The 23,206-nt window shown below is 37.5% G+C and overlaps 2 protein-coding genes across 2 annotated transcripts; one reads left to right on the plus strand and one right to left on the minus strand.

The window, feature by feature from the left end:
• The first annotated feature begins 1,696 nt into the window (after window positions 1-1,696).
• Window positions 1,697-4,634, plus strand: LOC107687167 (transthyretin-like). The gene is made up of 4 exons (XM_016484387.1): window positions 1,697-1,790; window positions 2,917-3,056; window positions 3,747-3,882; window positions 4,359-4,634. The coding sequence occupies exons 1-4, from the start codon at window positions 1,707-1,709 to the stop codon at window positions 4,464-4,466; spliced, it is 468 nt and encodes a 155-aa protein (XP_016339873.1). The 5' UTR covers window positions 1,697-1,706; the 3' UTR covers window positions 4,467-4,634.
• Window positions 4,635-5,613: 979 nt separating this feature from the next.
• On the minus strand, window positions 5,614-22,129 carry b4galt6 (UDP-Gal:betaGlcNAc beta 1,4- galactosyltransferase, polypeptide 6). Its single transcript, XM_016484389.1, has 9 exons — window positions 21,599-22,129; window positions 18,475-18,591; window positions 16,444-16,557; window positions 14,126-14,247; window positions 13,917-14,033; window positions 13,617-13,804; window positions 11,585-11,707; window positions 11,303-11,404; window positions 5,614-9,198 (listed from the first exon to the last, which is right to left on the minus strand). Exons 1-9 carry the CDS (start codon window positions 21,711-21,713, stop codon window positions 9,051-9,053), a joined length of 1,146 nt encoding a protein of 381 aa, XP_016339875.1. The 5' UTR covers window positions 21,714-22,129; the 3' UTR covers window positions 5,614-9,050.
• Between the last annotated feature and the right edge of the window lie 1,077 nt (window positions 22,130-23,206).

Consider the following 23,206-nt stretch of genomic DNA (forward strand, 5'->3'; position numbering starts at 1 on the left):
TTCTTCTTCTGAACACAAAAGAAGATATTTCGAAGCATTTGTGAGACCGGGAGACCGGGTATGATTGTAACACTTTTTGTTTCAGAATTTTTGAGCTAGAGTGCTCAAACTTTTATACAAAGCACCCACATTTGTTTACTATAAGGAACTAATTCAGACCTCTGCAAGAATATCACAGCCCTTACAAGTTGATGTCAAATACATGTGCCTTTGTTACAATCTACCCCACTGTCGGGGTATGTTGTAACACATAGACTACTGGGGTAAGTAGTAACAGTTAGACAAAATAATAAGCAGCCACCCCATGAATTTTGCTTCAAAAATAGGTTTATTGAAACAATCTAAAAGAACAATACAAAATAATGTCTCACTTTTTGTGACTGACCACAGCTCAAATACAGTTTCTGTGTGATGCAGGTGTGTGCGTGCGTGTGTGTGTGTGTGTGTGTGTGTGTGTGTGTGTGAATTAGACTAGAACAAACTTCCTTAACTGTATTTATGCTTAATGAACACTCAACTCCAGTGTGCTAAGGTAAAGAACATGTAGAACATAAATTTGAGTGTGCAATTTGTGTCTATGTATGAATTTTGGATTCAGAGACTGCATGGGGCACATTTTACCCACACTTCCTTTGGCTATGAGCTTCCAAATGGCTCCATATAGACAACATGAAAGTTCTCAGTTGTATGTAAGTGGATGCTAAAATGTTACAACTCACCCCACCCCTGTCATCCAGTGTTTAGTTAGCTGTATTAAGCACAATGGTTTGAAATTAGCAGTTTAAAAATGCATCACATTTTGCCTACAAATTGCCACAAATTTATTCTAACATAAGTTATATGATTTTATCTGCAACGGTTTAAGTACTAAGCAAAATGTAGTTTTGGTCAAAAAAAATTCTTACATTCTTACATCAAAATCTTTTTTTCTCTTTATAAAATGTCTATACCTATTTATACCAATTATATTTATAATATTTTATTTATCATTTATAATATTATATTTATAATTTATACCTATATTATATTTACAGACTTGACAACCATTTATATAAGATCGGGGAGGAAGTTGGTAAATAATTAAATTATCATAGGACACCTTTTCCTTTCCATGTTACTGTGCCTAAATAATGTAAGTTTTATTGAAAAGAATTAAACAAAAATGAGACTGAATTACTTCTGTATGACCCAACCATGGTCCTGTTATGAATTTGATAAGAATCTATTCGCAAGAAAAATAATTCTCCTGTTCTCCGCTTAGGGATTTAATGCCTTTAGCAATACAGCTAGCACATGAAAATATGTGAAAAACAAGCGCGTACCCGCCTCTCAAGGGATAACTGTACACTTTTCTTTGAACTGTCAATAACAGCTCAGACCCTCAAATCTGTGCTGCCCAAAAACATTTCACCAGTGAGTCTGAACTAAGGTCCTCAGAAAGTAAACAAGCAATAAATCAGATCTCTCACAGAACGGAGTAACTTTGGGAATTAACAATCATGAAATGCACAAATTCCAAGGCCAGGAGGGTTGTTTAATAGATATGGGCAAATGCCCTTGATTGTTTCCACTGGATAAACCAAATTGTATGAAGTTACTGATTCCCCTGTTTATTTACTGTGTCAACAGGGCAACGCAGATACCCCCTTGAGTCACCTGATGACAGGGTCGGCAGCTGTATAAAGGGCATTTTGGGTTTTTATCTCATGAAATTGTGCTTTAACATGGCTAAAGCAGTGATTTGTGTGCTTCTTGCATCTCTCTTTGCCTGCTGTAGATCTGCACCAGTGGTAAGTTCAATTGCTTGTTGTATAGAATAGAGCTATATAACAGGAACTTACATATTTTTCAAAAGCAATAAATTTGACATTCATTTTCGTTAAAGTGACTAAGAGCAAGTGCAATTGTATGAATTCTCTGTATGTCATGAATAATATCTTATAGAGAGTTCTGACTGTGTAAATGGAATTTATTATTTATTCATAATAAAATCTCCCATAAAAATCCACTTTTCACATACAGACTGTGATGACGTTTCCATAATTATTAGCATTGCAACCCTCACAAAGCTTTTTATTTGTTAAATTCTTCAGTTCTAATATATTTTCTTCCCTCATTTGTATAGAAATACTATCGTGTATTTTTTTTGTTTCGCTACTGAAGCAAATGGGAACACAAAAAAATATATCTGTTGTAGTATCTATTCAGCACTAAAAGTTTACCAAACTATGACAGCTTCCACTTCTGAGAACCACAAAAACGTGAATTATCTGAGAGATCACAACTGTCTTCCTGTCAGCCATAGGCTGTGCATACAACTAAAAAAGGCAGTTAAGGTTCTTAAGAATAAGAAAACTAGCCAATAATAATTGCTTTCTGTTTGATTTTGCATGTTCAGGTCTTTGGAGGAGTGAATTTAGGAGAGAGGAACCGGCTGAAATCTCTTACAGCACCTTTTAGTTATATTTAACTTGGCAGTGACACAAAATCTATGAAATGTATATGAAAGATAAAATGTCTCCTAAATTGGCCCCTTCTGGGTGAGACAAGGTACTTTCAGTTGTTGGACAGGCTAACATATGGGTCGCAATGTTATCTGCATTCTGCCATACTACAAAGTGCTGCAGTAAACTTTGTACTAGGAAAACACACATATACACAGCTTTACGTCCAGGCGGTCACTGACCTAACAAACGGCTCAGAGCTGATACAGCTGCTTCCATTATTTGACTTTAGCAGATGCTTTTATCCAAAACAAACTGACTAGGAATACAACAAAGCCATTCATCTAAAGATAAGATCATCCCAAGCACAAGGTTCTATTTCCAGACCTAAATGAGATACAGAAAGACTAAGCACCATGTTTAGACTGAACTAAACTTAGGAGCATTTCTATGCACATTGACTGTGTTCCAGGCTTTTCATGGTGGTTCAGATGTTCTCTGCCCTCTGACAGTAAAGATCCTGGATGCTGTGAAAGGGACTCCTGCTGGAAATATAGCTCTGGATGTCTATCGCCAAAATCAAGGTGGGACATGGGAAAAGATTGCCAGTGGGTAAGATCACATTAGCCGTCATGCTCTATAAAGACTTTTGATGCAAATATATAATTATATTAATAACATTAATTACATTTCAGATTTTTCATCTGACCTAATTAGAACCCAGTGGACGATCCATAATAATTCTGTATTAATGTTCATTCTGTTTGGGCTCAATTTGACCTCAGTAATTGCATTTGTATTTATTTATTCATGTTACCCAGGGTCTTTGGGACAATAATGTTAAAAACAGGTCATGAAGGATTTTCAAAAAAATGTTATGAAGAATCAAATCATGTTAATAATTTGTATGGATAAGTATGTTACGTCAATGAAGTCAAATATTAACCTGATGCTTCAATGACCATATATACTGAACTGTTAAAAGGGGATAATGGTCTCGGTCCAAAAACAACAAAAAAACATAAGTAAAATTGATAGTGGGGTTAGTAGTGCTATCTAAAACCATAAAAACTGCAAAAATAAATAAATAAATAATAAAATAAATAATAAAATAAAAATAAATAAATTAATAATAATAATAATAATAAATGACACATTACAGAGTTTCTTTTACTGCGGTTTTGGCTTTGTAGGGCAAACCGCTCTGTTCTCTATTCTACATATTTTCATTTTAGTCACATCATCTTGGCTCCTCTTTCCTGTCACTGTCATTATCATTAATGAGCTCTTCCTCTCACACAGGAAAGTGGACATGACGGGAGAGGTGCACAGCTTGATCACCGAGGAGGAGTTCACTCCTGGCGTGTATCGGGTGGAGTTTGACACTAAAGCCTACTGGAAGGCGGAGGGTCGTACACCTTTTCACCAGGTGGCCGATGTAAGTAATGCTTTGATGGCACTTCTATATTCTATATTCATGAGCATTTAATGGTTGCTAAATGATGGGTTATTGTTGAAATCAAGGCACCTAAACCACAAGAATGCACATAGCCCCCTTACTATTGGAACTACTTTTTATTATTATTTATAACACCAACCTACTAGATTTGCATAAGGCCGTTTTTTGCAGCAAATATGTGTATATTAATACCCTGAATGATTGTCTTGGATGTGAACCAAGAGCTATATTAACTGTGGGGAGGTAAATATTTAAGATCCTATATCTTGTTTTCTATAGACACAGTAATGGACAGTTTTAGATAAGAGGACAGAGCATTCAAGGACAACACATGCATACATGCACAAACATACTGATCACACAGACACTGACAGATACACATGTATGTAAAGAAACTTTTATCTTCCAGATAAGCTTTGTGTTTCTCAGTGGTTCTTTGGGGGTTTTTTTTGCAGGTGGAGTTTGAGGCTCATGCCGAGGGGCATCGTCATTACACTCTGGCTCTTCTTCTGAGCCCCTTCTCGTACACCACAACAGCTGTGGTCGTCAAAGCACATGAGTGACAGCACACAACAACCTACACGGAGAAATGACTTTACATGCAGGGTCCAACATTAAGTATTTGCCACACCTTGCAATGCCAGTTTGCTTGATAAAAGTACTTGTCAAAAGTGTTTTTGAAAAAGTCTCTTATGCTCACCATAGCTGCATTTGTGTTCAAAAACACCAATATTGTGAATTTTATATATATTACTCACTAGCCATTACATTTTTTTGCATTGTTTTTTTTAATAAATGCAGCTTTCTTGTATTCTAAAAATATGTTTTAAAATCATTGGTAACACTTTACTTACAGCCTTTAAATATAATGCATTATAATAGTAGTATTAATGCATTAATTATGTCTTGTAAAGCATCATATATGATCTCATCTGATTGTATGATCTCATAAATACATTATAACTGTGTACATAATACAAATACACTTATCTATTTATTGTTACATCTTTAGAAAGTATAATGGATTAAAACACATGACAAACAAATCTTTAAATTTTACAATGCAGTTTGCAGTTATTTATGAAATGATATAATGCATTACAATCTACATTATGAATACTTTAATGCATTATACATAAAGGCTTTAATTCAAGTGTTACCAAATCATTTGTACGGTATAAGACATTTGAATCACACACACTAATTACATCAAGAATTTGACAGTTATTCACTTTAACTGAAACCATGAATTATGCTGCAGTTTCTTAATACTAGGATACTTAATACTTCTGAATAACTTTATTCACCAAAGCCAGTTTTTACTTGCATTTGGGAGCTTGGCAAGTGTTAAAGGGATAGTTCACCCAAAAATGAAAATTCTGTCATTAATTACTCACCCTCATGTCGTTCCAAACCCGTAAGACCTTCGTTCATCTTCAGAACACAAATTAAGATATTTTTGATGCATTCCGAGAGGTTGAACCACTGATGTCACATGGATTATTTTAACAATGTCCTTGCTACGTTTCTGAGCCTTTATCGTGGTAGAATCCTTGCTGTCTATGGGAGGGGCAGAGAGCTCTCGGAATGCATCAAAAATAACTTAATTTGTGTTCTGAAGATGAACGAAGGTCTTCCGGGTTTGGAACGACATGAGGGTGAGTAATGACAGAATTTTCATTTTTTGGGTGAACTATCCTTTTAATTTTGGACCTTGATTGAACCCACTTTCCTCAGACCAATTAAAGAGATCAGACTCCGAGTAAGTTTTCAACTATAAAGTCTTTTAATGATCATTACAGAGCGAAACGCAGTGAAGAGACCGGTACAACAACAACAACAAAAAAATAGAAATCTGGAACCAGGATTGTACATGTCAGTCAAAGCAGCTGGTATCTCAAGACATTCTGCTTCTCATACTGGTGTTACAGTTAAAGTGGACCCTCAACATTAGAGAAACACAAACACAGGAGAAGATCCTCATGTTTTTCAGTTCCCATTCAATGACCAGCAGACATTTCAGTTCTAAAGACACAACTCCAGATCGAAATAAAAACGTTGAGTAAAAGAAAATGTAAATGTGCACCCAGTTTTATTTTTAAACACCATCCACACACACCCCACTGCACATCTCAACAATGCGAAAATGAAAAATTCAATAAATAAAAAAAATCAAGGCACAAATATGAATACTGCAAAAATGTAACACTCTACACATTACAGATCTGTAATGGTGAATAAATCATCTTTTGAAATTCTCTATTATTTCTGGATATTTTTCAGACAGCTGAACAGGATGGGGCAGCTATGAGAGCGGTGGGTTTGGGGTGAAAAATGAGATGAGATTAATCTAAATTAGCAGACAGCACTGAACAAAGCTTCCTCAAAAGCTATAACTGACTAACCACCAGATCCAAACACACCAGAGCAGTCTCACTGGTCTGTTTTACAAAAAAAAAAAACCCTCTTCAATATCAGGGGAACGGACCGGCATTACACTACCAAAAAAGAAAATAAAAATAAAAGTAACATTCAGTATTCATATTGCAACCCAGCTTACTTTAAGAATAATGTGTAAATTTCAGTCCCAATCTGTGTATCCAAATAAAACCATTTCGCTGTGGTGCAAAAGCTAATGATTAAATTGTAACAGGCCTATCTGACTTCATATTGCAGCATAAGACTAATCATTACTCTGTTAAAGTGCCTGCAAAACAAAAAAACAGTGCACTGTGAGGGTGGAATGATACTTGTTTATTTGAGCATTCTGGAAACTAGTGCTCATAAGCCACACTTCCCTCTTTGAAAGCCAAAACCCAGTGTTAAATGCCTATTTTTTACATTAAACAACACCTATTAAGTGGTTATATCTCACCGGCTGCTTCAACACGAACACAGGGCGTAAACCAATAGCACATTTGACGCTAACTTTGCCTAAACTTTGCTTATGTAAATTTGTTGGCCCTGTGCGGTGGAAAAGCAAGGCAAGGGGTTTTTCAGCTGCGCTTAATGTCATTCTACAGCAATCCTCTCACACTGGACTGCACATGAATGTGACACCACATATACACAAACTCACGCATGTCGAAAAACACTCAAAGTTACTGGATCAAAAAGTTTAGATTGATCTGATGTCCTAGAGCTACATTTCACTATCCAATGCTTAAAGATGAGGAGAGCGAAAGGGAAAAGGAAAAGCGGACTTTGGCACCAGTAACCTCCATATCATATTCAGTATATTATATGACAATACTCTTCAATTCCTTGTCTGAGTTGGTCAAATGGTTTTTTTGTAACCCGTAACCACAGTAAACAGGTCTGATTAGACCCAACTGTAAGTCTGATGTTTTAAGAAGAGACTGTAAAAAACAGACTGGGCACTGGAGATCACGTCGGGGACACCATCAATGGGAGGAGACCGTACTAGTGTTAAGAAGACATCCACTCAGAAAAAGACAATGCAATCGGACTACCAAAGAGAAGCATGGCTCATCTACACCTCAGAGACACAAGCCTCGAAAGCAGGCGCAATAAAGCGTTTTTGTGAGGTGTGAGTGTGGCTCAACTTTAAGTGTCAGAAAGTCCAGTTAGTGTCGCAAACTACGCCACTGACAAAATCTCGCCCTCAATGTGTAATTCTCTGAGTGGACACACACATACAGCATGAGAGGATATGAAACAGCAGTTTTAGGACATATATATGATAACTTAAAATATACACAAAAAATGAATGCAACATGTTATATTGACAACACCAACAAATTAAAAGTATATACAAAAGGCAAATGTGTACCAACAAAAAGTTTTCCAACAGCTTGTAATGCTCGAAACTTTAACAGCATAAAGTCGTCATGGCCCAAGTGTACTCCGAATGCCATTCAAGAGCAACGGCGACATCGCTCTCTCATCTCGGCCCTACCGGAGCGCAACGTCACCCAGTACTTCACACCGAGCTACACACACAAACAGACAAAAAACACACAGGTTGAGACAAATGCCAAACCCTGCGAAGGGCGTCTTGGCTTTAGCAGCTGCGAACCCGACTGACCACCAGGTCTTCCTGCGAACGACCTGTCTCGTAAACACCTTGCTATCGTTTCAATTACATCTTCTTTCACTACTGTGGAGTGCACTTCAAAAGCGAGACATGAGAATGATTATGCTATTAACAAAACCGAAGATAAAAAACATTCAATATGACGAAAAATAAAAGTTTAAGACAAAATAATCACGTAACAAAAAATAAATTAAGGCATGCAGCAAGTAATGATATCTGTATGTCATTTTTGATTCGGTTTCCTGCATTCTATGGTCATCGCTGATATTTTTTGTCTATCTGTCATGTGTCCCAAACCATTGAAGATAAAAAAAAAAAATCATTAATAAAATTAACAGAAATCAAAATAAACAAATAGCTGCCAAAAAGAAGAGTGTTTCCACTGGAATCACAGGCGTCTTTTGGGGGACAAAGCTAAAGCATCATTTAAAAGGCCAGATATTTACAGGGGAGTCTGGGTCATGCATGCAACTTGTCACAGCCTTCTGTATAGCCATGGGATTTGGGGGAGAAAAAAAAAAAACATAACATAACACACCACCAAGGTGAAATGTATATCGTAATACAAGAACAAAACGATCTGAAGTGAAGGACCGGTTTGAAATACATCCATTTAAACTGCATTGATGTCTTCTAAACAATTTCCTTTAAAAAAAACGATAGATATGTATAAAAAAAACAGAACATGACAAAACGTCTATTGGCGTCAAGAGTGCTGTTGCAATGTAAAACCAAGCTTTCTACAATGTAAGCACAAATGACTGGATCTACAGAGTTTGATAGCCTATAAAATTCAATTAAAGCTTTGCAGTAAACATCTGATTTGTTGACGCTGGCACTCCCCAGCTTTTTTGAAATGTGTTGTGATCTGATTCGCTAAAGCCAGCGTGGACATAGGAACATGCAATTAAACGCACGCAGTCACGCTAATACGCTTTCACAGATATGATCCAGTAATCGCACACATACACGCACACTCCCGTCACGCAACTAACTGTGCATTAGACAGGCCTCTGCCCTCCTCGCTCCTGTTTTTTAAGGGCATTTGGCATTGATACATCACATTTTTTGACTCGGGGGTCACAGCCTGTCAGTACTCTGCTATGGGGGCCAGCTCGGGATTCAGATTGACTGTGATGTTCTTATACAGGCTGCTCAGAGAGATCTCCGGAGAGTACTGCAGATTGTTCAAGCCGTCCAGATGCTGTCGTTCTTTAGAGTACCTCAGCAACTTGTACCTGAGGGGAGGGCGAGATGAACCGGAGGTTAGTGTGTCCTTGAGATAATCTGCTACAATACGCAAAGATCAATTTATGTATGACCGCAAATATGTTTTTGTCACACATAGGTCAATCCACTCTGGGTTACACAGAAACAGATACAACTTTTGTTTAAGGTCAGGTCAAGTGTAAGCAGGTCAGAGATAAAGACTGAACAGAACAGTGACAAGAAAGCCATTTTCCACCTTCCAAATCTTAGTTCTTGAAGTACTAGTAGGGTTGGGAATCGAAAATCGATTCCGATTCCAGAATCGGATACTTAAGGTCAGTAATTGGATACTTGTTGTCAAATTAAAATTTCGATTCCACCTATCGATTCCTATGCGCTTTTTTTTTTCTTCATCTATGAGGACCGGTGTTGTGCCGAATTCTGCACCCCTGCCAGACTATGCACCCCCTCGTTGAAGTCGCTACCTGATTGCCTAATCCCAACCCCTCCCCCACACTTACTCCTAAACCTACCAATACTAGGGGGTGCATAATCTGGCAGGAAGCAAATTTCGGCACTACACCGGACCTAGCTATCTGCCAGGACCTTGCTCGCTAATCTAAGCGCTCCAAAGTTTGGCTACATTTGCGATCAGAAAACAAAAAAGCTAAGTATAATATCTGTGATAGCTAAACATGTTGCAAGAGAGGTGTCACCACCAACATGAAAGCACTTTAATTTAATAGATCATTAAAGATCGCGAACACTACTCAAACACCAACATGATTCTGTTCCTAAATTAGGATTCGTCTGTTTCATTCCTCAAACTTTGACGTGCGAGATCAATGTTGTGATCACTTGGTTCGTCCGTGCAGTGTACGATCACACCAGTGTGATTTGAACATTTAAATCTGCGTTCGCGCTGCCGTTGTCCTAAAGAGAGCAGCTGTCATCTGTCATGAATGAAACCAGCTTCACAGTCTTTTCAGCCACACAGTATCATTATTTCTGTGTTATAAACATTCAAATCACAGAAGTACTGGGATAAAAGTTTATAGTTCAGATATAAACTATGAAGTGTACGGTAGCGATTAAAATAGAGTAAATCACCTTTTGAAAGTAATTTGTCACTTCAAATGAAGATTTATCGATTACATTTTTACGCCACAACCCTCTACATTGCGAGTAAATCACTCGTATATGCGACTAAATCTTCACTCTGGGCGACTAAATGATGTCAAATATTAGCCAATGTTTAATAAATTCTCAGCTTTTACTCGCCAGTGTGTGAGTAGGAGGCTAAGTATAAGTTTAGCACAGATATATTTTCACTCGCCGAACACTCTGACTGAGCGCTTCAGAGTTTCTCTCTCCATCAAGCGATCTGTGCTATTTTTCAGTTCATCTGAATGGATGTGCAACGCACCTGTATTTGACGTACCGTAAACTCTAGTGTGAAGCGCACGACTCGCCGTCGCTTTATCTCACACACACGCAGAGAGAGAATTGACGCGCTACATGTAAACGATATTCTTTGTTGTATTTTCCTGTCAAAATAACAGCATTCCTTTGGAATTCTTTAGCTTTTAAGAACTGCCGCTTTCTCCGGTAGTGGGCGGAACTAAAGCGCAAACAGCAATCTCATTGGCTGGTGCTCACCTATTATCGTCCCTCATTTGATTTCAGCAAAGGCACCATTTGATTAAAAATACAGCGAAAAAAAGTAATACTTTGAAAATATTAAAATATAAACAACTTTTCCTTGGGAATCCTTCAGAAATCATTCTAATATGCTGATTTTCTTATTATTATCAATGTTTCAAGCAATAAACAGTTAATTAAACGCTTACTATTTTGTTGAAATCATGATATACTTTTTAGTATTCTTTGACGAACAAAGTTCAAAGGGACAGCATTTATTTGAAATACAGTTTTTTGTAACGTAAACGTTTTTACCGTCACTTTTTGTCAATTTAATGCATCGTTGCTGACTAAAAGTATCAAGTTCTTAAAAAAAAAAAAAAACACTTATCTTAAACTTTTGAATGGTAGTTTATTTTAGTTCATATATTAGTACAAATTTCTGCACGTACAACCTACCCCCAGTGTTTACGTATGTGTGCGTGCACTGACCTCCCCAGAAATTGCACCTCTCCTCTGTGGTGATGGGGGATAGATTTGTATTTCCCAATATCACCTTCTGGCCTGGTCACATTGAAACCTGCGTAATGTACCCTGAGAACAAGAAACCCACCCACACACATATTTGTGTTACATATACATATTTGTTTATGATAACATGATTACTTTAAACAGCATCATGCATCAACATCATGGAGAAGCAACAATTGCTTGTTGTACAAAAGTAACTGGATAGTTATAAAAGACGTATACTACTAATTAAACACAACTGACCTGTTCCAGAGGTCATCGTCCTCTCCGCCCCAGCCCCAGAATGCATTGGGAAAGCCATTGATCTTAAGGAATTGTTCAACAGTAAGTCCACTGACTCCACCGAAAAACTCATTGTAGGGAAGACTGAAAACACAAATACTCAACACTTAGCAAACTAAACTACAAATATGCCATCTTTTGTAAAACATTCTTAAAAAACAAGGAAAAGAGGAAAATAAAAAGAAGAAACATAAACCTTACCATCAGAAATCACTTGAAAGCAATAGGCAACAAAAAAAGTCCTTTAATAGCACAGACTGTCAGACTACGTCACAAGACGATAAGGAGATACAGCACACATTTACTTCCTTGCAGATTCCGCAAAGCAGTTTTGGTTTCAACCAGAATATGTTCAGAGGAACAACCATCCTTTCAAACTCAACCAAAGCAAAGCTGCACCACGGGGTCTTTAATCAGTCCTTGGTCACATGCAAAACAAGGGTAAATTCTCCAACTACCTCAAACACTTTTGAGAGGCAATTAGAGCTGCGTTTACACCTCATTTCACAAATGACATAATCTGCATAACAAATAGTCCTAAAATCTGCATGTCCCTAAAGCTTTTCAGTCCTACCTAACATCAAAGTTCTATGAACTGCTGTGAATGACCAAAAAAATAATAATAATGAACTGCACCCTTGCATTTGCTGTTTACTACAGATACAATAGAGCAGGATGTGAACTTAAGGAACTGTAGCGTTCTACAGGTCCCTAACGTCTACAAAAAGACAAATTAGGTTCCCTGAGGCCCATCAAAATGATTTGGACAGACATTATGGATTGGATGAATGAGGAAAGTGGTAATGTTTCAACATTTCTTTGAAATGTAAAGAAGAAAGAGTCTTAACTATGGCATGAACTAGGGATGTCAATTTTCAATCATTTCCATGATCGATCGTTGTTTAAATTAACGACCAATTAATCGATTAATCGTTAATTTTAATACAGCAAAATGCGTCTATTGCAGCAGCACGCAGTCACCGGCATGACAGGATGTGCAAAAGCCACTCAAAAAAAAACCCGCTTTCTCACCCGAATTAAAGGGGTTTTAGTCTGAATAAAATGCTAGTAGCAGGATTGTAAAATGAATAGATGTGATTATGATCATTTGATCAAATGAAGAGAGCGCGCCGTACGTTTGAGATCATTTTACTTTGTTGACTGTTTCCTATCCCGACACGGAGACCGCTGAACGCGCCTCTTTAATGGTTTCGTGGTGCTCGTTATTGTATTTTAAAACACTATTGCAATGTTTTCAACTGACATTATGGCATTTAAAATAAAATTATCCCAAACGTAACTGTGGCGTGTGTGGCTGTGCTGCGCAGTCAGTGAACCGCTTCCATCGGCGCTGCTGCAGCAAAACACACTGTTGCTCACATGAAACATTTTTATGTGAGTATTATGACCAGTACTTAATTTGATCCTGCTGGATCCTGTTCCGGAAAATGTCAGATTTAAAATTTTTGCGTTCCGGTAGGCCTATTTGTTTTTAAAAATCCGGCAAACATTATTGACTATATTTTCAACAGGTTTTTGAAATTTATCCAGTTTTTGGTTGAATGAATTTGAACATTACAGATTGTTTTTATCTTTGGTTCAGTGAATAGGTTAATTTTAAAGATAAAACCTCACAAACACTCCAACCAACTAACTAAACACAAACACTGGTTATATACATTAGGATCTGCAAGGATCTACAGGTGGTGGATAACGTCATACAAGTTTATACACTCACACATGACCAAAAAAAAAAAAAAAAAACTCTATAACACCACTAGAATTGTTGAAAACACAAGCCTCGAATTGTTTAAAATACACACTTTGAAAACAAACTTAACTCAACTTAGCTGCATTCAAAACCTGGAACATCAAGAGCTGGGCAATAAGGAAAATAAATGTTAAGCAATCAGAAAAGTGACAAAAAAGGAGGGTAAAAGTAATTAAATTAAAAGAGAATAAAGTAAAACTGCATCAGTGATGACTAACTTACATGTACATGTACTTGTCAAGCTTGGCGGCAAAGTGTCGAGGCATCTGACCACAGCCATAATAATTACGGTCGTTTTCTGGGATGTGATCGACATCGTGAAACACCACACAGTCCCAGTCCAGGTCTTTCATGGCCTCTTTAAAGCCCACGTTAAACAGCATGGCACGGTTAAATGGCTGAGTACCCGTCTGAAAGCACAGGATTGAAGAAAAATATGATTGTTGATAAGATTTTTCTCAATCTACTAAACTCGACCATCAGTGGATGGCAGTACTACATCAAAACAGTGTATGTGCACACCTGTTCAATGACATAAAAGGCAAACTGCAAGCGTTGGCGTTGGAGCATAGGGGCGAGGTGCTGAAAGAGAATGGGAAGATGCTCACGGCGGTTCCTAAAGGGGATTAAAATGGCCACCTGAGAGAGAGAGTAAGAGAGAAAACCACAAAACCTGTCATGCTGATGTGCTGAATGGCCTTTTTGATAATGCAACTACAACAATGTCGCACCTTCCAGCGTGGTTTGCAATCTTTGGGCTTCCAGTGGCCTCCAAATTGAATGTCCAGATGTTTGAGCTTCAGTTCAGTCTCCTCCACAGGAACCTCGGTCATGTTCACTTCCATCTGACCCTCTGCAAGGAAAAACAACAAGAAACTAAGCAAAAAAAAACATTTCTTAGTAATTTCTTGAAAAAGTGTTTGAAGACAAGCCAAAAAAAATTCACACCCAATGTGATGGGTGTGCCTCACACAGAGACGAATGAGATAAAACGTATATTAAACCTGAGAAGTGTAGATTAAAAAGCGAAGTGGCTAGAGAGATTTTAGAGAGGCAGCATAGGCACACTCCCCAAACAAAGGCTGTTTTATGCTGCCTTCTAAGACTGTTTAGAAGGCCTTCTTTTGGCCAAAAGCTAAACAGGGTTCCCACTCTTTCATGAACACCAGATTCAAGGACTTTTTCAAGCACCATTTATTTTATATCAAGCACCTATCAAATTCACATCCCAGCAGATGTAGTGTCATGAAAGACCTTACATTACTTAACATTTAACCACTTAAACTTAAAATTTACATAAAAAATTTCAGAGTAATAATGTTTTGAACCGTTTTGAGCAGTTGTGTTCAAAGGAATTTAATGAAATCCATTGAAGTCAGTACTGGTAATATTCAAATTAAATTTCTAAAATATTGATAAAATATGCATCAAACTGATTTTTGCTGTAGTTCTTGTACAAGATTTAAATTTGAAAGAATTTCTCAATTTTTAAATTAAGAAAAAGTGGTTAAATGTTGTAATAACATTGTAAAACCTGATAACATAAAAAATTTGCACATTCACTCAAAAGATACATTACTCATTAATAAATAAACTCAAGTCAAAATAATGTTGTAAATGACTTATTGTAAATCCCATTTTTTCATCTTTGACCTAGAGGAATTGTCTGAAATTCAAGTACTTTCAAGGAGCGTGGGAACCCTGGCTAAAGCAGCACCAGATTTATCCTTCACAGGGGTCTGAAAAAAATTAACGGCGAGTTACATAAGAAAAATGTCTCTGAATAAGTACTACTTTTAAATAATTAATTTAAAACTGTTTAAAAAAAAAAGTATGTTCTATATAGTATGAATGTAATCTAGATATACTAAATTCATCATGCTGTCATTGTCATGTGACCTACAAATGTCAGTTGCATTGTTTCACTGGCATTCCCAACTTCTCTGCTGTGGCCTCATGGGATAGTAAAGTGCCCACTGAATGCACACTTCAAAATCTCACCAGAAATAGTAATCATTTGAGTACGTTTGGCAAGCTATTTTATGAATACTGTGAATTCAGACAAACTAGTCTTTTACATACTGTTTGTATCTACTATACAGTAGGAAAGTATGCCATTTCAGAGTCAAAAAAGTCAGTTTAATTAAAGCAAACTAGTTTACCCAGTATTTGTTCCCTTTAGTGCATTTGAACGTAGGGCTGCACGATTAATCGAATGCGCATATAATTGTCATGCGCATTTTGTTAGTAAAGCCGGTTCTGTAATCAGCAGTAAATCATCATCACGTGCTTTCAGATGGAGCAGCATTTACTACACAGAGCTGTAGTTCACTGACAAGTTACGCAAAAAAATCGTGAAATCGAAGAAATCATTTGCGATAATGACACCTGTTTGCATAGCTTCTCAGTGAACTACGGCTCTGTATAGTAAATGCTGCTCCATCTGAAAGCATGTGAAAATACCACATTTAATAACATATTTTTACTCCAAACTCACTTCATAACGTCAGTCGTGTGTTTTAAATAAATCCTTCTGTGAGATGATGTGGCTTCTTACACAGAATAAGGCACGCAACATATTTCATAGTATTTAAGCAGTGATAAAGGCATTGCCTTATAAATATACTTTATTTTAATGAAAATTATAATAATAATAATAATAACTCAGATAAACCATATATTGCCGTAGTCGTGTGTTTATTAGTCACGTTGAATCAATGAAAGCAGTTGAATCTTCTGTTTATTCAGCTGCAGCTATAGGCATTTTCTGGGTTTCTTCTGCGGGGCGTATTTGGAGTTTCAGCGCGAGAGCGCCCTCTGGCCTTTGGATGGAGATTTACTGCTGATCACAGAACCATGCTTTACTGAAAAATACGCATGACAATCGCAGCTTCTGTCGAATCGCGATTTTGATTCCATTTCGATTTATCGTGCAGCCCTATTTGAACGCATATTTCAATATTGCATCATTAGCATAGCAAAACCAAACAATATTTAAATCATTTCTGAGTCAAATAAACAAACGCATTGTTTAACTCAAGACACTTACTCATAGAAGGTAACCGTTCAGGACAGGGCAGGTTCTGAGCATATGTGAAGTTCTCAGGGAGATATGTGGTTGGCTGAGCGATATACTCGCTAGAGTTATTTCCATCTGGATAATCTGTTAAAATAAAGACAGACAGATACATATTAGAGTCAATGTGACTTGCTATTCCCAGTTTATTTCCATAGTGTGACTTATTTATCAGTTTGTTTGTTTGTGTCTAATGCCATGCCAGCTTCTGTGGCTATTTTCATGGTGAGAATAATTTATTACATCAGGGTTTTTTTTGCTAAAAACTCTAACTTGACTTAACTCTATTAAAAATCTCTTTAAGAGTTAACACAAAGTTCTCTCACAGGGTTAAAACAAGCACAATCTAATAAAAAATTACTTATTTATCAGTAAAACGATATTCGATGAGATAAAAGGTGGGACGGCACTTGATTTTATCCACTGGGAATTGATTGGATGGTGAAGAATTTGAATGCGAGTGTCAATAGCTCTTTGGCTATTGGCTAAAATCATTAACAGCCTGTAGAGTCTATGACACCAGAGAATTTTTGTTTCAGAAGGATACCAAGTTATTACATTTATTTTATTATTATTGTTTTTTTTCTGTGCTGTGGAACAACATTGATAAATATTTCATAGTGAGACCAGGGACATTCATTAAGTGAGGAAATAAGGTCAAATTGACTTCATGTTGACTTTGAAGCCAAGAAACAGGATCTATTAAGCCGAAAGTATACTTCCCTTCCCGACTCGTGGACAGTCTGCATGGTGTCATTTCCGTCATGATTTTCATAGATTTTTATATCCATGTGGACAGCACTAGGTAAGCGTGTTCATCCACGCTTAAGATTAATAGTGTACACATTAAAAGACTTGCATGCTCAACTAGGGTTGGGTATTGATTGGGTTTTTTACGATACCGGTGCCAAACCGATACTTTTAAAACGGTACCGGTGCCTAAACGGTGCCTGAACCGATACTTAAAAAAAAAAAAGAGCCACAAAAAAAATATGGATAACATTACAAGAACATTACAAATATTTAAAATAAATATACATAGCATTCACATGCTCCTCGGATGCTCTCATTTCCCGAGTTGTGCTTCCCTTACTCTAAGGCTAATAAATGTATTTCACGATCTGGGTCACTATTTAATACAAAACAATATTTAATACAAAACCACACATGTTTCTACTGTATCTCTGTCAATCACTCTGACATTTAGTTAAAATGAGTGAACTGACTGAGTGCTGTCTGTCACTGTATTTAATCAGTTCTGTGAATGACTGTAGGCTATGGTATGCCACATGCACTGTAATATGTTTTATATAAAATTTTCAAATGAAAATAGCAACATGATCGTTTTATAAAGTAGCCTATGCGTTCATATGTGTTAAGGGCTAGATTTTCGCTGAAGGAAACAGCTGTGGTGTGATGAGGGGTGAACGCAGCGAAAACTTCACAGTAGATGGGAAACCGATTGCTCCCTCATGACCTTTTGTAAACTGTATTTATGATACAGATATTATAACAATCTATTGATAAACACACACCTTGTGTCCTGTTTCTGTTTGAGTCGGCTCGCGCTGCGCCGCCGCGGTCTGCGGATTGAAGAGCGCGCTGAAAGACGGGGAGGAGACGACGTCTGCCGCCATTTCATATGAAATTTAAAGGGGACTGACTCTGAGGCGATCACAAATTTGTGTACAGTTTATGGAGCCCCGCTAAAAATGGCCTAGCGACGCCCATGCTTCTTACGGCCATTTCGGAGAACCAGGACAAATATTTCAATCGATCGCTCAGGCATTTAAGTGGCACCGAAATCTGCATTCTGATTCGGTACGAGTACACACCGGTTACATAGGTACCGGTGCAATATTGGCACCGGGTTTCGGTACCCAACCCTATGCTCAACTGTGCACTACATAAAGCAAACAATTAAGTATACCCCGGCCTTTGCAAAAGTGTTCAGTTTAAGGATCAGTCTGGCCGATGTTACTATGAAAGGACATTCACTCTTACCTGTGCCGTTGAGAGTACTGTTCTTATTGGTGTATAGCCTGATCATGTGACCAATGGTCCGCACATTGTCTCGTAACATGATACCCTGAGCCTGTACCATGAAGTAATATGTGTTGACTGAAACAAAGAAAGAGAGAGAGAGGAGGTGTAATGAATTTCCAAAATGACGTAAAGAGGAAACAAAACAGTATGTAATCAAATATGTAATCACAACAGAAATATACAAATTTCCACACTGCAAAACAACTGTAACCGGACAGCCAAATTGAAGGCTTTCGTTTTGAATATCTTCCTCTCAAACAAAAGCTATTAAGAGCAGCATTGTGAGAAAATGGCAAATGTTGAAACTACAAGCTCCCATCATTGTAAGCATCAATGGCTGTCTGTGGTGTAGCCTTGGTTCTTGTCAGTGTAATGCAGTTTTAATTTAACTACTACACAAAGGTTGGGTCAGCATTCCTGAGACCAACATTTCTGAGTCCATATATGAGGGGGAATTAACCGAGATCAGCAGAATGTCTATCGCTGAACTCAACTATAGGTATGGATGGAAGTCTGTACCGAGTTTCACATCCTCTGATAGGAAAAACTATATAAGCACATAAATGTAAACTCATGACATTTGTGTACACCAATCTAAATGAGAACGTATTTTGGTTACTGCATATAAAGGACAAATTTTACACACATATAATATACATGGGTTACAACAAGGTATAAAAACACTAATCTGTTGTTCTCGCCTGTAAATTCTAGTGATAGGCCATACATTAGATGACATTTATATATTTTAACATTATCAGCAGTGGCCAATAACCATAACTAACAATTAACAACAGAAGACAGAAATGCAAGTGAAAAACGTCCAACCCTCTAATATTTTGCAGTGAATTTTGCAGAAATAGTGTAAAATGAAAACATTATTTGTATCAATGTTCTGCATTTATCACATATAAATTGTATTTTGGTTTTAAATAAAATTAAACAAATGTATGTGTCAAAAGTGGCCAAAAGTATATGGACATCGAACACCACACCCATTTTTGATTATTTACCATTTCATTTCAAACCCATGAGCATTAATAAGGAGTTTGTCCCCTTTTTGCTGCCATAACAGCAATTCTAAAACCAAAAATGATTGTAATACATAGTTTAGAAATGAAAAAAATTTTAAAGTTCATTTGGGGGTCATATCTAAAAAAAAAAAAAAACATTTGCTTCGCTGTGTGGAAACTGCACCACAGCAAGTGGATTCCCAATGCTGATACAAATCTTCATGCCAGAATATAAACAGCAGCCATTAATAGTAGAAAAAATAACTCCAAGCCTAGGTACAAGAAAAAAAACAACAACAACAAAAAACACACACACATTGGTTCTTCCTAACCGCCCAGAGCTCTTCATACATTAGACACAGTCCAGTGAAGGCCGGTCAAACAACGGTGAGGAAAAAACATTACCTTTCTTGGGCACTGATTATACAAACACAGCAAGAGCTATTAAACAGGATTTGGCTGTGTGTTGTTGGTGTAGTGGCATGTGTTGGAGGGTTGCCTAGATTTCTAGATAAAGATTTTAGCACAAACACCGAAAGAGAGAGTGATCTGTTTCATGTCCACAAATCAACACAAAACTGTGATTGTTAAGCAGGCTGTGAAATCTCTTATTTCTTCAAAAGTCTATAGGGACAACAACAGTCAGGTTGAAAGTTAAATATTACAGCTTGTTTTAAGCAACTTAACATTTGTGTAGACCTTTAGTTAAGCAAGTCACGACAAACTGCAAATGGGTTAAGATACACTTCAGTTGTGAGAGCATCCCAATAAGAGAGTACACTTTCATGACTGTTTAACACTTTGTAGAAATGCCAAAATAAACATATTACTTTAAAGTACATTTTACATCATGTCTTAATTTTTTGTCAACATTTGTGCTTTAGTTTGACAGTCAACATGACATAGGCTATCATTTTGCCTGTACTGTGTTATTTGATATTGCATTTAAAGTTAATATATTTTAAATGAACTAAATAGCAACTTCATCCTTACAAATGTGTAATTATGAGTATATTTGAGTACATGATATAAAAAAATGACATTGAAGTTATGTTTTACGATTACCATAAATGCTTGGTGTGTTCGGTAGAACGCTTTAACCATATTTAAAAGCCAGATATGAAAAGCAAAAACAAATGTAAATATGAAACTACATATAAAGCTGTAGGCTACTTAAGTCCAACCAAAGTTAAACTAACAGCATTTAATAAAAAGTTTAACTATAATACTTTTTATTTAATAGTAAATAACATGCAATTATGTGCCCAAGAACATCACGTTCAGTTCTTAAGTATATAATTTTAGTAATAAAAATGTAAAAGTAGCCTATGCTTTTTCACAAGGGTGTAGATACAGCTAGTGTACTACAGTAAGCACAGTATTTGTAATGAAAATATTGCAGATATGTTGTAACTTACTTTATTTTTATTAGAATTAGGACACCAGTTATGATATATCAATGCATTTAGGGTGGTATATTTCACACCAAATACTACTTTGCTTTACAGAAACCATATGCTAATAAGCAACCATACACGGTTATAGCTGTGTTTACTATATTCTTCACTGATACATTTCCGATATTTTTAAAACTATGGTAAATTAGGCTGATAGGGAGAAAAGCGTACTATATCATGAAGTTTATGATAGGCCCAGATCCAACAAGAGCTTTACATGAACACAATAACGGCCCATAATTCAATATACCTCAAATACACAAACTTGGACAAAATAGATGTTGGCTAAGGAGGGCGTAAACCTAGCAATAAACCATTTAATGGTGGATTCAGTGGCCAAATCTGATTTAATTGTGGGTTCTAAACACATCGGCTAGTGAGCCGCCTAACCAGATAGCATTGTTTGTCTTTACAGCATCACAGTATAATGGATGTTTAGTTAGCCAGCTCACTGGGTTTTTAAACACAACCTGTCACTAGTGCTTGTTTGGGAGGTGATGATCAGTAACGTTATCTGGAGTCAGTGATGAATGAAACACAATTAACACATTTATTCGCATCACTCTAAATGAGACACATGAGCGATGCTGGCGAGTTATCAGACGCACTTACCTATTCCGGGAGCCACATAGATGAAGTACAGGCAGGTCGTGGACATGGAGAAGAAAAAGATGAAGGCCATTAAGGAGCGGTTGGACAACCGCATCAGCCGCCTCCACTTCCACATTTTATCTCGGCTACTAGCTATTCGTCACTCCCATAAAAACACGCAGATCGGAGAAAAGAGACGCAGTTTGGCGCGGTGAAACGGTCATCCGTGGGAAATGCGGTGCTAAATCAGGGTGCTGGTAAAGTCCGCATCGTTCATTCAGCTGGATGCAAGGCCGCAGTGCTCGCTCGCTCTCTCAACAAAGTCAATAAATTTCCAGATCAAAAAATAAATAAATAATAAAACGTGCTACATCAAACGGCGTCCGGGCTCGGCGTGCGGTCAACGCGATTCATTTTGTTCGGTGCTGCTGCTGGTATAGTGGTCCGGTGTGTTTCTAGTAAGCGCAGACACGCCTCGTCGCGTTGATGATGATGATGTTTGGAAATGATGATGATGATGATGATGAGGGACCTGCCCTTCCTCCCTCTTCCCCCTCTTCTAGTAAGCGCAGACACGCCTCGTCGCGTTGATGATGATGATGATGATGTTTGGAAATGATGATGATGATGATGATGAGGGACCTGCCCTTCCTCCCTCTTCCCCCTCTCTGGAAAATCCCCCCACGCTCCAGCGATCAGTCCTCCGACACGGCGGCGTGAAAAGGCGCTGGAGCCGCAGAGGACACCGCGGTGACCGGGATGGGAGTGGGAGAGACGAGCGAAAAGTGACGGGGCTCGACCGGGATTCCTTCGATTTTGGTTCTGCTGTCGGTGAAGGTGCAGACACCGTTTCCGGTAGGCGTGACCTACAAAATGGCTGCCAGTGAGTGGCGTCATGATCATAGACATAATAAATACCTAGACGCCTCATTGGCCGCTCGACCGCACGTCAACGTCGCCGCCATATTGGTGAAGGCAACTCTCATATCAGGAAAGGCGAAAACATACCCGACTCGTCGGCAGCTTGGGAATCTACAAACCGTCGCACAATAATAAAAACAGATCTCGGGATATTATCTTTCACATGGAAGACTGAACAGTTGTTTCTGTATGTTTTTTGGTCATTTTTAGCTTTATGTCGACAGCTTAATTAGCCACCAGTGTCAGACTATTAATAGCTAGCGCTATCGCTAGTAAGCTGTGAAAGTTTAAATGAATTATTAAGTTTTAACGTTTATATTGTAGTTTATATCATAAAGTAAATTGTGTTATGAGCACAATATGTACAGTGAGCACTTTGACAAGACAATGCCAGACTGTCAGGATTAGGGATGGAGCTAAATCATCTCTCTTTAATTTCACTAACGTTGCTTATTTACAAAGAGTAAGTTTATCATCACTTGAATATAAGGATTTCATAGCTTATCATAAATCTGTGGACTTATTATATATATTTTAATAAGTATATTTTTTTAGCCAATTGCAAACAGGACAACGCAAGCCTTAAGGAAAGCTGAAGAAAGCCTGTTCTCTGCATTTCCAAGAGAGTAGGCTATACCTCCACAGCCTAATGTTGTATTAGTACTAGTTAAAACCCAGAATAGCCCTGAATGAATGGCCAGAATTACC

Source organism: Sinocyclocheilus anshuiensis, unplaced genomic scaffold, assembly GCF_001515605.1.
Source record: "Sinocyclocheilus anshuiensis isolate Anshui unplaced genomic scaffold, SAMN03320099.WGS_v1.1 scaffold1355, whole genome shotgun sequence".
NCBI lineage: Eukaryota > Metazoa > Chordata > Actinopteri > Cypriniformes > Cyprinidae > Sinocyclocheilus > Sinocyclocheilus anshuiensis.

Bases quoted from the DNA above. Each gene is read 5' to 3' on its own strand.
- LOC107687167 (XM_016484387.1), top strand. From the start codon at position 1,707: ATGAAATTGTGCTTTAACATGGCTAAAGCAGTGATTTGTGTGCTTCTT. The intron at 3,057-3,746 runs GTAAGATCACAT...CCTCTCACACAG, and splicing joins TGGGAAAAGATTGCCAGTGG to GAAAGTGGACATGACGGGAG. The intron at 3,883-4,358 runs GTAAGTAATGCT...TTTTTTTTGCAG, and splicing joins CTTTTCACCAGGTGGCCGAT to GTGGAGTTTGAGGCTCATGC.
- b4galt6 (XM_016484389.1), bottom strand. From the start codon at position 21,713: ATGTGGAAGTGGAGGCGGCTGATGCGGTTGTCCAACCGCTCCTTAATG. The intron at 16,558-18,474 runs GTAAGAGTGAAT...TTATTTTAACAG, and splicing joins CAGTACTCTCAACGGCACAG to ATTATCCAGATGGAAATAAC. The intron at 11,708-13,616 runs GTAAGTTAGTCA...TTGTGTTTTCAG, and splicing joins CTTGACAAGTACATGTACAT to TCTTCCCTACAATGAGTTTT.